Source organism: Etheostoma cragini, chromosome 3, assembly GCF_013103735.1.
Source record: "Etheostoma cragini isolate CJK2018 chromosome 3, CSU_Ecrag_1.0, whole genome shotgun sequence".
Taxonomy (NCBI): domain Eukaryota; kingdom Metazoa; phylum Chordata; class Actinopteri; order Perciformes; family Percidae; genus Etheostoma; species Etheostoma cragini.
In genome coordinates this window covers 8,689,836-8,703,168 of record NC_048409.1, presented here as the reverse complement: position 1 = coordinate 8,703,168, position 13,333 = coordinate 8,689,836, and the positions used below count along the sequence as shown (strand labels likewise).

The 13,333-nt window shown below is 41.0% G+C and overlaps 1 protein-coding gene across 3 annotated transcripts in view; it reads left to right on the top strand.

The window, feature by feature from the left end:
• The first annotated feature begins 653 nt into the window (after positions 1–653).
• The window catches only part of cuedc1b (CUE domain containing 1b), a 30,540-nt gene continuing 17,860 nt past the window's right edge, over positions 654–13,333 (top strand). For 2 of the 3 annotated variants that reach the window (XM_034866683.1, XM_034866680.1), the window contains exons 1-4: positions 654–858; positions 8,477–9,135; positions 10,084–10,211; positions 12,248–12,374. In XM_034866683.1, the coding sequence (XP_034722574.1) occupies positions 8,824–9,135; positions 10,084–10,211; positions 12,248–12,374 (567 nt within the window). In that variant the 5' untranslated portion in view covers positions 654–858; positions 8,477–8,823. Of the gene's footprint in view, positions 1,026–8,476; positions 9,136–10,083; positions 10,212–12,247; positions 12,375–13,333 lie in introns of all 3 variants that reach the window. The other variant, XM_034866681.1, reaches the window with a different exon arrangement.

Below are 13,333 nucleotides of genomic sequence, written 5' to 3'. Positions count from 1 at the left end.
GAAACTTAATTTATGTTGCAATTTTCAAAACACAGATACAAAATGCTTTACAGAACCCAGAATTAAAGACATAAGATTTCAAAAAATCCGCCTGAGCAGGAATATGTTGCACAGCGATCTGGAATCTTGTATCTTCTGCTGCTAAGTAACGTGTATGACCGGTCCAAGATGGCAGTTGCATTTCTCGCGCTCAGCCTGCCAATGCGGTGTCTACTCTTTATATGTCTATGAGCTTGCCCCTTGGGTATGACACGCTATGCCGTAAACCATTTCAATCTTAGCATTCTCAACTCAAATATACACTCGATTTACATCGGGGAATGACAGCGAGAAATGGGAGAAATTAATGGGAAATTTAATTTCGGAACACAAGGTCTCTGGAGGAGGGGCGGGAATGTTGATCTAAAGAGAACATTTAAATAAATGTGGGTGGATGCACAATATGAGTATATGAGCATACCAAAATTAGAATGATGTACTTCTACTATTCACTCAACTTTCACGTCACACCATAATGTATGCACGAACACACTGGTTAATACATTCAAAATATATTACAAAATCTAAACAACAACATAGATATTTTTTGGAAAGCTAGGAGTCAGTAAAACACAACTTTTATTTCACTTTAATGCCTAATATTTGAGGTTTAAAAGGGCTTATATACACCACGCATGCCTATTATTTTGAAGCTTTGAGTTTGTTGTGGCTGACCTGACACATCCGGTCACCAGCTGAATTTAATGGCATAGGGACAGTATCCCTCTGGTTCCCATTACAATGCCCAAAACCACAGTCCTTCTGCTCAGCTGTGCTCCTTTGGATATCTTCTTCGATGAACCGTCTGCGCCTCAGTTAGTAAGTAACTTAACGCTAACATTGCTCTGGTGTTTTTTCTGCGAAGGACTCGTTTGACAACATACAGCTTTAACCAACGTTACTGGCTTTGATGTGAATATTTCGCGTAGTTCATAACTCCTCTTTGTAAACACAAACACGGCGATGGGAAAGTCTCGGTTTTAACAGTAAGTGCATTTCTTACACGGAAAATGAACGAGCGTAACATTTGTGTCTTGAATTCGTTGACATATTTTGACAGGGGTAATATGGGTTCGATGCTGCGACTGAGAGTTACTGACCGAGGCCTTGTAACGTTAACGGTAAACGACAATCCTCTGTCCCGATGACCTGATGTGCCTGGTTGTGATCAGTTAGCTAGCTAGAACAGCTAACGGTAACACATCGCGGGTAAACATTGTTAAACTAGCTAAGGTCGCTGCTAACATTGGCTATTGCAGCATTAGCTAGCTAAATCAAAGTTACGGTCAATGTTGATTAATTTCATTCAGACAACTAACGTTAATCACGATATTTAGACCCAACAAATGACAGTTCTGAGGAGGCTAATAGCTGGAGATTACCGTTAGCCAGTTAGCAGCACATTTAATAGAGGGAACGCTACCATGGAACGTTGTTACAGCTAAGGTAAGGTTATGCCACACTTAAAAATAACAAAGGTTTTTTCATGTGGCCCTGCATGTCGACATGCACAGGTAAACAATGGAACACAGGTTATGAGCCTTTACAACCCCTGAATTGTGTACTTTAAATAAAGTGCAAAGTATTTAGGTTAAACAAACTTCTTATTTTGTCAACTATTCCTGTCAGAAGACCCTCCCCTTAAAATATACTGTAGCACATTAGATTTGTCTTTTAAACCAGGGCCAGCCCTAGACTTTTTATTGCATGTTTATTTAATTTAAGATTTTCACGTACATGTGTTGCAGCTTTAGCTATATTTTCAAACAGGGAAGGGGACCACATCAACATAAAATGCAAAGACAGGGTACCCTGCCTTTTGCATTTTCTTTTGATCAGTCTGTTTTAGTAAAATTGCGTGTGACACCTGTGGCTTTGATTTTCAACTGAACATTTAGCCCACTTTGTAGAAAATAACAAGATATGACTTTTGGTCCACATGTCAGCTGTCTTCTAAGGCATGTGCCTCTTCTGCATTGGCTTCCATCACTAAGCTGTGATGTTTTCTACTTGGGTTGGACTCTGGATGTGTCTTTGTCATATATTATTTTAAACAAAGTAAGAAGTCCCCGGGACAGAACATGTACAAACCTTGTCTTAGACCTAGGAATAAACACCTGTTTTCAGTTAACACAGTTGTTTGTGAAGACTGAATGTTGTCAGATCCTGTGATCAATACCTAGGTGAGCAGGTTGACTTGAAAGTGTAGCACTCAGTAGCAGACTATATTGAACATCCTTGTCATTCAATTAATCTAATCCAATAATTGTCATTTCACTAAAACTGATTTCTCACACAAATCAATTTTAAATGTGTTAAGATTACAACCGGTTGAGGTTATGGAAATTTAATCCCAATGGAAATTTAAAACAGCCTAGGGCGTTAGGCTAGTTAACATACAGCAGGTAACGTTAGCCTACCATTAGCTAGTAACGTTGTTACTAAGGATTCCAGCACCGGGAAGTACAACAGTCTGCAGCTGAAGACACAGAGGAGACTAGCTGCACTTTGAGCCCTAGTCCACACGAACACAGGTATTTTTTATAAACAGAGTTTTTCCTCCTTAGATTAAAAACAAAATCCTGTCGACACAAGCAAGGTTTATAAAAAAAACACAAAAAAACCTTGCTATCAAGTTCCGTCAACAGCACGCCAAACCATCAAGTGGTTAAGCCAAACCGTTAAGCCATGTTGGCCAATCAGAAGCCTGGAGTTCCTGTAGAGGGAAAATAAGTATTTGAACACCCTGCTATCTTGCAAGTTCTCCCACTTGGAAATCATGGAGGGGTCAGAAGTTGTCATCAGTGCATTCCCACTGTGAGAGACATCATCTAAAAAAAAAAAGGTATTTCTATGATACAGCTGCAAATAATGCGTTTTTGAACACCTGTCTATCAGCTAAAATTCTGACCCTCAAAGATCTAATGAGGCATACATCAAATAATTAGGCACATAACACATAAAGGCTGTTGATCTACTTTATCACATTACATCTGACTAGCTCGTGTTTTATGTTCTAAGAAGCTAATTCTCCACCTTTTAAACATGACTGAGTCTCTGACAGGGTAGATCACTGAGAGAGAAGGTGAGGTTCACAAGCATGTTTAGGGCTTAAGCATGGAATGACTACATAATAATAAAAATATTTCATTCAAACTTGTGTGACAAATCCTGTATGTACAAAATAGAAACTCAGATTTATATGTGTATATTTTTTATATCACGCATTGAAATGAAATTTAAAAAAAAGTTTGTTACATCCCTTCTGACCACTTCTGGTTATAAAGGTAAAGCTTTTCTAAAAAAGTACTTTAAAGCATATATTTAATTGGCAGTAAACCCGGCTGCTGCACAGAGGCTCTGACTCTAAATTCAACTATCAAAGTATTATTTTACCCTATCAAATAGTACCATAGGTAATTAAACCTAATGTAATCGTCAGTGATGCTGCAGAATGACAACTAATCTGCCAGGAAAGACATTGTGACAATCAGTGAGCGGGGGCGGCAGGGAGACAATACAACATTGGTGTTCTCATGAGATTAATGGAGTTACACATGGCAACAGGTGAGGCCAGATTAAGCCCCTCAAGTTACCACATACAAATAGCTATAATTATTGTTTCGGGTAAGCAACACAAGGAAGAAGACATTAACAGAAGGAAAATGTGCATATGAAAATCATCATCTCCTCTAAATGGCTATACACTTGGAGTTCAGGGATTAAAGCTTACTTGCACGGTGGCAAGTGACACATGAGGCTTAGTGTTGAGCCCTGAGTCAGGTGGTACGTGTTTGTGTGACACTATACCACCAATGTGTACCGGTTCAGACAGTTTTTCTTGGTCATGTACTGTACCTTTTTTGTAGCTCGTCAAAAGAAAGACTTTTTTTTTTTTTGGTTCAACTTGTAAGCAACGGTTTCTCATACACTTGAACATTACACACACTCTCTCTGTCTCCCTCTCTCTCTGAGGGCAGATAGTTCCGGATTGTGTGCTAAATATAACATGGTTCTTCAGTGCAGATTGATGTGATGAAGACAGATATATTTGTGGTATCACATCCACACTTACACTTGTATTCTCTCATTCTATGGCTGAAACATTAAACGTCTCTGATAGTGTGTCAGGAGAATACTGTTAATTTTTTTGAAAAGGTTGAACTTATGATGCTGACTCACCAAGCAGACAGCAGCAAACTAGTGGCGACGAAGGCTTACCGCATAAGGGTCGAAGTGTCGCCTCATATTGCTTGTATCTTGGCCAGAAAGTAGCACTTAAACACACCACAAAGACTAGATGTATGTTTTTAGCCTGCGCAGGAGGAAATTACTTCATGCCAGCAGGTGGCAGTCATCTATTTGTCACTGAAAACGGGAACCTGGATATGTAAACCGTCGCTACAACAAAACAGTCTTTGCCCGACATTAGCCAGGAGCAGCACAAAGCTTATCGCCCTTCTTCTTCACTCCTGCCAGGGCGACAGCGGACAATGGGAGAGGGCTAACTAGCTTGCTAATATGTTAAAGAGAAACAACTTTGCGGCCGTAGTTCAGCTTGAACATGGTGGCCATAAGTTTTGGAGTGAAAACGTGATTGATCAGATGCAAAGTCTGTATGAAGATCTTTGGTCAGGGCCCCCGACCAGTGCCTTTTAGGGTTTGGTCTTACTCCATTTTAAGTAATATTTGTAAGTGACCAGAGTAATGTGACTATTTTCAGTTCCTGTATCAAACTCATTTAGTGTCTCCTTGGGCCGCGGTCAAATAGGCAAATTTCCTTCTTAAGTTTCCTAACCGAGAGAAATGACCCGGAAGTAGTTATGGGGCTGCCATAAGAGCCGTTCGAGATGTAAACAAAAAAATGAAAAGGAAAGATGCTTTATTGCTTCCTTTGTTACATCATTTAGCATAGGACACACTGGACCATCCTTTACAAAAGGTATGGAGTTAATGCCATCCCACAGCGACACATTGCCATTTCGCCGTTCATAATTAACATCTAGTGTGCTGGAGCACCGTAATCCTGTAAGCACCATGTGTGCGTGTTATTTTCAGTGAGACATTGCATCACATCTATAGGTCTAATGATGTCCTTTATGGGACTGTTTGAGTGGTTTAATGAACCGGTTAATGTGAGAACTTTAATCTCCTCCAACACGTGACATAAGACGGGATGTGTCTGTGAATGAATGGATTTCTGAATCCAAAGTTAAACAGTGCACTGGACATTAGTTTATTTATAGCCCAGAGTAAAGTCTGAAACAAGTTATCTGTTTGCCCCATGGCTCATTTCAATATATACAGTATGTTTTGTTTAAAACTCACTACAGACATGACTACATTATTATGTCCATGTGTAACAGTAGGACTATTATGTGAGAAAGCGCAAATCTGCTCCGATGGCATTAACATCAATTGGCTGAAACACTCCACCCACACCATCCCAAATAAGCTATTTGCACCCTTTCTATAGTCTATGTAGGCTATTGCTTTTAAATGATGCGTTGTAGTGATGTATACATGTTTCTTAAAAGATTTATTGTAATAATGAGAAACTGTATTTGTTTTCATGCACGCAGTAATGTCACTGTAGCTGATATTGTGGGACATTTTTAAACTGCAAAACTAATTAGAAAGTTGACAGAGCAGAGCCGTCTGCACCGATTATTTCATGAACTAAAAGTGGAGTTATGTTTTCTCTGTTTACAATTTAAAGAATATTGTCCCTAGTAATAATGTATTTCTGTCACCCACACGCAACCATCTAACCCTTATGGCATAGAATATGTGGCGTACAGTAGATTCGGAGTTCTAACGAGTTCCGATTATCTTGCATACATGTAACAATTATTTTCATACAACTTGTTTTATTTGCTGAACACCTTTTTCATACAAGAAACAGTCTGCAGCCCAGTGTTTTATAATAATGAGAGCCGTGCGGTGTGTGTGCTTCACATGAAACAACATAATTATTGCAGAATAAGTAGGGTAAGAAATGGTGAAGTAAAATGTACACCAGGTTGTTTACGTTTTATTACGCCTGCGTGCAACCTCACGTTTAGAAGGCAAAGGACCAAGTATCCAGATGCACTGGCAGACCCACGTCAATAACATCCGCCGTCTCATGATTACAGCTGAGTGTAAGGGCAGTCGGATTCCCCTCGCACCACGGTTGTCTTTTCCAATTCCTTTTTAAATTCTCCTTCACACCTTTCCTTGGCCTCATGACATATACAGTGGTGTGAAAAAGTGTTTGCCCCCTTCCTCATTTCCTGTTCCTTTGCATGTTTGTCACACTTAAGTGTTTCGGAACCTCAAACCAATTTAAACAATAGTCAAGGACAACACAAGTAAACACAAAATGCAATTTGTAAATGAAGGTGTTTATTATTAAAGGTGAAAAAAATCCAAACCATCATGGCCCTGTGTGAAAAAGTGATTGCCCCCCTTGTTAAAACATACTATAACTGTGGTTGTCCACACCTGAGTTCAATTTCTCTAGCCACACCCAGGCCTGATTATTGCCACACCTGTTCACAATCAAGGCATCACTTAAATAGGAGCTGCTTGACACAGTAAGGTCCACCAGAAGATCCTTAAAAGCTACACATCATGCCGAGATCCAAAGAAATTCAGGAACAATTGAGAAAGAAAGCAATTGAGATCTATCAGTCTGTAAAGGGTTATAAAGCCATTTCCAAAGCATTGGGAATCCAGCGAACCACAGTGAGAGCCATTATCCACAAATGGCAAAGACATGGAACAGTGGTGAACCTTCCCATGAGTGGCTGGCCGCCCAAAATTACCCCAAGAGCGCAGCGACGACTCATCCAAGAGGTCACAAAAGACCCCCAAACAACGTCCAAAGAACTGCAGGCCTTACTTGCCTCAGTTAAGGTCAGCGTTCATGCCTCCACCATCAGGAAAAGACTGGGCAAAAATGGCCTGCATGGCAGCGTTCCAAGGAGAAAACCACTGCTGAGCAAAAAGAACATCAAAGCTCATCTCTTTTACTTATTGACCACAGCCATGCTCTATTGCAGCTTTTCACTTTAATCAAGGAAATGGCTGCAACGGGCATGAGAGCAGCGCATAGTGTTGCGTATGGTCCGCAGAGATCCGCTATACAAGTGTAAAAATAGGACAGTCTTTGATCCTTTTTATACAGAAATAACTCAAGTGTCACTTCTTTTAAACGAAACTACCGATATACAGGAAACAACTTAATGACTGTGAACGAGCGCATTGGCTGTTTTGTTTTAATTTCTTCTTTTTTTTTAAAATTTCTTTCTCAATTATTTACCTCATCTGCTGCGAGCGCTGTTTGGGGGAGAGTCACCGTACCCTCTGGAAAAAATCCGAGGGGAAACACTGCTTTGTGTATACACACACACACACACACACACACACACAGCTTTTAGTGTGGGCATCTTGTTTACATCAAAGCCAGACTCTTCCTCAATGGGAGTCAAAGAGAGGGGCTCTGTTTATAAGCTGAGGATGGGGCCTGGCACTGCCATGTGGCACTGGGCTGCCGCCAGCTACAATAACGCCCTAGTGAAACGGGAAGGAAGGGAGAAGCAGACATGCAAATGGATGAAGAGAAATTGACAATGTGATATTGATTATTTATGTTGCGATTATAGATATTTATTTTAATATATTTAAACACTCAAAATTACAAAAGTAACAGGCAAATGAATCAAAATAGATTTATAACAAATTAAAACAACTTTTCTTACAACACACAAGGTTTATTTCAACTGACTGGACTGGTACAAAATGAATGAATAAATAACGACCATGTCTACAGAACAGGACAGTATAAAATAAAGGGAACAGGACACAACTTTTTTCTCTTTGATTTGTTCTGTTGTCTTTATTTCTTCACTTACACTGTCACTCTGTTGAAACATGCACACACATGGTACGCTACATAAGGTTGGTCACATAGTGGCCCCATACTCTGTGTGCTGCTTGCACGGTAACTGGCCAGTGAAACAAATTTCAAACTGACTCTAAATCAAACCCAACTAAGCCACACAGCCAACGCATGGGACGCAGCGCTCCAAAAAATAAACAAAATATTTCATACTCCTTGGACACTTTTGATATATTGCGATAACAACAATGAGTTGATATATATTGCCCCCCTCGATATAATAATGGGCATGATATTGTGATAACGATATTTAATCAATAAATCTTTCACTTACTGATTTTCGTGCTGCTTGATTCCTGGTTTCTTTGGATCCAGTACCTACTAGTGGTACAGCCTCTAAAGTCAATTACTGGGCTACTGTAGAATCAAACTCAGCAAAACTCTGGGTCGTTGAAAAGCAGTGATGTAGTTTAAGAGATAACAGAACTATGTCATGTTTGTGTTTTGTGCTAGCTCTTACTAATACAGTGGATGTGGTCTCTTTCTCTGTAGGTGCTGATGACTGGGATGTAGCTATGTGTGTTTCCTGACGGATTTTGACTCTAATCTTTACCTGGTGACCATCCAACTCTTCCCGACCCTGCTTACCTGTAATACATTCAGCCATGCCGGATGCAGCTGAATAACGAGTAGCATTGGGGCGGGGGGTGGGGGGGGAAACAAGTGTTTCTAAACTCTCATCAAAAGGCTGCCATGTTTTGTGGTAGAATGAGAAACTAAGTGAGAGAAAAGTGGAAAGAAAGTGAGACTGAAGTGGCTAAAGTCCTTGTGTTGGTGACAGAAAAGAAGAGCCATCCTATCAGTAGGTTGGCAGTAGCCAAGGCAGCCTGGCCCTGAGGATGACTAGCCTGTTCAAGCGTAGCAGCAGCAATGGAGGCTCCGGAAGCAGCGGAAGTAGTGGTGGGGGCAGCGGTGGGCAGGGGCAGCTCAACAACAGCAGGTCCAGCCGGCAAGTCCGACGCCTGGAGTTCAACCAGGCCATGGAGGACTTCAAGACAATGTTCCCCTCCATGGACTATGAGGTGATTGAGTGCGTCCTGCGCTCCAACAACGGGGCAGTGGACGCTACGATTGACCAGCTGCTCCAGATGAGCATTGATGGACAGGGCTCCGATGACAGTTCCGACTCTGATGACAGCATCCCAGCAGAGGTCAGTGGAAAGTAGGGCTCTGCGATATGGAGAAAATCAGATATCACGAGAACAGGACCAAATAAATCGATATTGTGACTATAATGTAGGGTTGACAATTGATGCTTTCACAACATATTTTCACAATGAAATAATCCTCAATGTGGATCCAATGACTAAGTGGGTTAAGCTTAATATTAGAATAGTTAGAACAGTCTGGTAAGTTCAGAAAATTACATCTCTTTACTGTAATGCAGCCTTTAAAACCAGGAAAAGACAACATTTATTACAAATTACGACATCCAAAAGTTAAGTTGGAAAACTTTACGTGAAGTCGTGGACATGGAGCTCTGGCTCAGAGCATACAATCCCAAAAATCTTTGGTATGTATAAACCTTTTTTAACTCTTTTAAAACCATTTTTTTTTTTTAACAACAAATGTAAACCACAAAGTGAACAATTTGTCAATTCAAACTTAAAATTTCGGTTGGGGCCCAATCACAGGAACACGAGAAGTTGCTACATTCAATGAGCTAATGGAAAAACATTTTTTTGCAATTTTCTGCGGATTAAAACAGGCCAGGGTAATTTAGATAGTTCCTTCTGTTCTCCTAGAAAGGTTTAACATGCGTGCTGTCATACATTACCTTGATGGATAATTAGTCTGCTGGTTCTTCAGACACAGGTCAATGACCCACGGCTTCATGACCTGCTGATCCCAAACTATGCTGATCCCAAACTAAGCATTAAACTATAATGTATTTCCTAATGGCCTTTCTGTATCCATAACAGACAATCAAAACACTCAAGCATGAAAATGCTTTCGGCTTTTTGAGTTTGTGTGTGCTGTAGGGCTTATTACTCACAATGTCCAAACATTTAAATTCAAAATATGGACTCAAAGTGGAATTCTTGCTAAATTCAAGGGCATAAAACAAGGCTTGTGTTGGGCTGTCTATTTGTTTCTAGATTCTGGAGAGAACACTGGAACCTGACAGTTCAGACGAGGAACCGCCTCCAGTCTACTCTCCGCCAACATATGATATGCACATTTATGACAGGAAATACCCAGAAGCCCCTCCAACACCCCCGCCAAGGTAAGAGGGAGGGATCTTGCACAGATGAAGCTGAAGCCTTAGAGCCACTTTGAAGGCTTTCTGTTCTCTTTGGGTTTTATTCACCAAATTAGTGTACCTCTGACTTTATCAAATGGGTGGAGGGTTTTAGTTGGTAAAGGGTAACCTAGCTCTCCTACCAGTGCCTTACGCTGTAGCACTCACTGCGGCGGCCCTTAGACGGTTCGGGGCAATGCAGGTCTTTTTATTATTTTTGAATGGGAGTAGTGGGTTTATGCTGCAGCCCTGTGGTTGCAGGGAGGAGCGGAATGTAAACGCAGTGGAACGCGTGAGAAGTTTAGATGGATTCAACTTTTGGAGAAACGCAACCTGACATCACACATGGTGTGGCCAATCATGTAACCGGCGATCAGACTTGTCGGTCCGTTTTTTTTGTTTTTTTTTAAGGCAGTTTCAGAGTCATACAGAAAACGGGAAACATCACTACATCTATCGTTGCCAGGGGTTCGATTTCAGCTTTGGCCCTTTGCTGCCTTTCCTCAGACTTAACTTTTATTAATCCCTTTGGGATGACTCCCGTGAGGAAATTAAAGTTACCAGCATCCGTAACAGCATGAAGGTGGAAAAAGAGGAACACAATGCAAAAAAAAAAAAAATACAATGACATGAATAATGCACAGTCCTGTCTCTCTCAAAGCCATTACTATCTAATTATGCAGAAAAATTGTCTTTGCCTTCTTCCTTTTTAATGGGCTGCCTCCAACCCCTCTCCCCATGGCATTGTAAAATTGACCAGCAGCACTAATCTTGTGGATGTTTGACTGTAGTGTGGTGCCACAGATTTTGCCTGGAAAATGGAGCTGCCTGCCTAGCTACACCTTGATTCTCCACTCCACCCATGGTAACTGGTGGGGCTGGTGTCCTGCTAACGGTATCTGCAGATTCGTCTTTCCTGAGGAAGTGTATTCCATCAAAGTGTACCTTGACTGTTTATCTAATGAGCAAGTGGCACCTCCATATAATGGTCAGCAGTGTATAAATGAATGATTGACTGGTCACTAAGACTAGAAAAAACGCTATATAAATGGAGTTCATTTACCATCACCATGACATGCGGGATGACGGGTAGATCTTTCTTCTCCTGCTTAGCGGTCTGGGTCTGTTCCAAAATCATGGTGGCCTGTTGTGCGCAGCCTGGGAAACCTGGGAGCCCCGCCGTCTGGCAGCTAGTATCAATGTAGCCAGTCTTCATCAAGTGGGTGGTCATCTTCTCACTATGACTGAGAAGATAATCTTCCCCTTAATGCTCTTGAATTGGCTGATGGTCTTGGAGTTCTGCTCTTTTGGACATAAAGACCTTTTGAGCTAATGGGGACGCTAGATGACAGTGAGGGGAACATTTCATTGATTGCATTAAATATGAACCATGGCTGTACAAAATTCTGTACCAATTTTTAAGTAGTTTTGCGATAAGGATTCAGCCAGAGCCCTGCGCGGGACTGCTGCTGGATATCTGACTACCTCTTGCCTTGTGTGTGAGTGTTTGACTCCTGCGGTGCATGTCCACTCAGCACATTAGTGTCTGTGAGCTGCCCAGCCTGCAGTTGCATCCAGCAGTGCCTCTAGAAAGTCCCTGAGGGTCATTAAATACTCAACACACCCACACAACAGCCTACTCTACAAGGTATTTGTGAACTCTATTGTCGAGCTCGCCGCAACAGCTGTGCGTGGGTGTGTGTGGCGGCAAATACACAGATGTATTCTGGGTTGGGCACAGGCATGCTTTGAACTCATTGTGTCTCTTACGTTAGACGTATGGATTTAGACATGTATATTGTTCTTTAGACAAAGAACAATATACGTTCTTTTTTTCTGTTAATGAAATCTGGGAATAAAAGTTCCCTTTCTCTGGCCACCCTATATGATTTTGAGAGTGGGCAATTTAAAGGATGTAAGTAATTAAAAGAAGTTTGAGAAAGGTAGAGGTAAGTTAATAATGTACCTTAGGCAGTTGGTAGAGTTACTAATGTGTCCTGTTCCTCTACTGGCTCTCATAGATTTGAAGCCCAGCCACCTCCAGGTCACCAGCAGGTCAGAAGCTACCGGAACTGGAACCCTCCTTTGCTCGGAAATCTCCCAGACGATTTTCTGCGGATCCTGCCACAGCAGTTGGACAGTATTAAGGTAAAAATGTCAGCATACAGATGTTAAATTTGTCCATTTGGTTTCTTAGTCCCTCTTCAAAATCTACTTAAATCTTAGTTTTGTAACAAGTCAGAAAATATTCATTTACATTATAAAATACAGTATAGCAGGCAGCGTTGGTTACGAACCAAGTGCTTTATAAACCAAAACATGAGCTGGCCAAAATGCATATGCCAAGGCTTCGTTAGCGACATTAACAAAAGTGGCTTATTTAAAAATGATGGCCAGCCAATGGTTATTGACCTACTTTACAGTAAGCGATTTTATTGCAGTTTAGAAACTTGGCTATCTTGCCTCATCAATTGCCGACTTTTAGTTAACAGGCTGGCTCATCAGGCTTTCCCCCAGAAAAGTTGTTTAACACGGTGGCAATTGTTCTTTCCAACAAGGGCCCAGCTTGAGTATTTAAAAAGGCTATACAACAGATTCCACAAGACCCTACATTAAGTCAGTGCTAAACGCTTACTGGAGATTTGAAGATATGACTAGGTCTAAGTTTCCAACTAAGCCAAAAAAACTGTAGTTTAAAAATATAATTCCAAGTGGCTGAGGCCCAGTGGGGGGCAACTGAGGCCCGGGGGGCCACCAGGTTTGCAAATCCCTGGGGAAAAGCCAGCTCATTTTTTGCCAATAGGTCATTTGTGTCTTGTAGCAGGGTCTTTTAAGAGCTCTGTTTTGGAAGGTTAGACTGTTTTGTATTTACAAAAAATAAAGGGAAACACTTTATTGGACAATATTAACATAACCTTGACATGAAACTGTCATGCCTATGACATGATACATGTTCTTTATAAACCTTATAAAGAACTAATTAACGTTTATGACTTCTGTCTTTTAAGGGTCATTCGGTTTTCGTCTTGACAAGTTGACAGTGTTTGGATTGTCTTGATTATGACAACTTGACATTAATCAAAGGGCCGTTACCAAAAGTTGTTTTT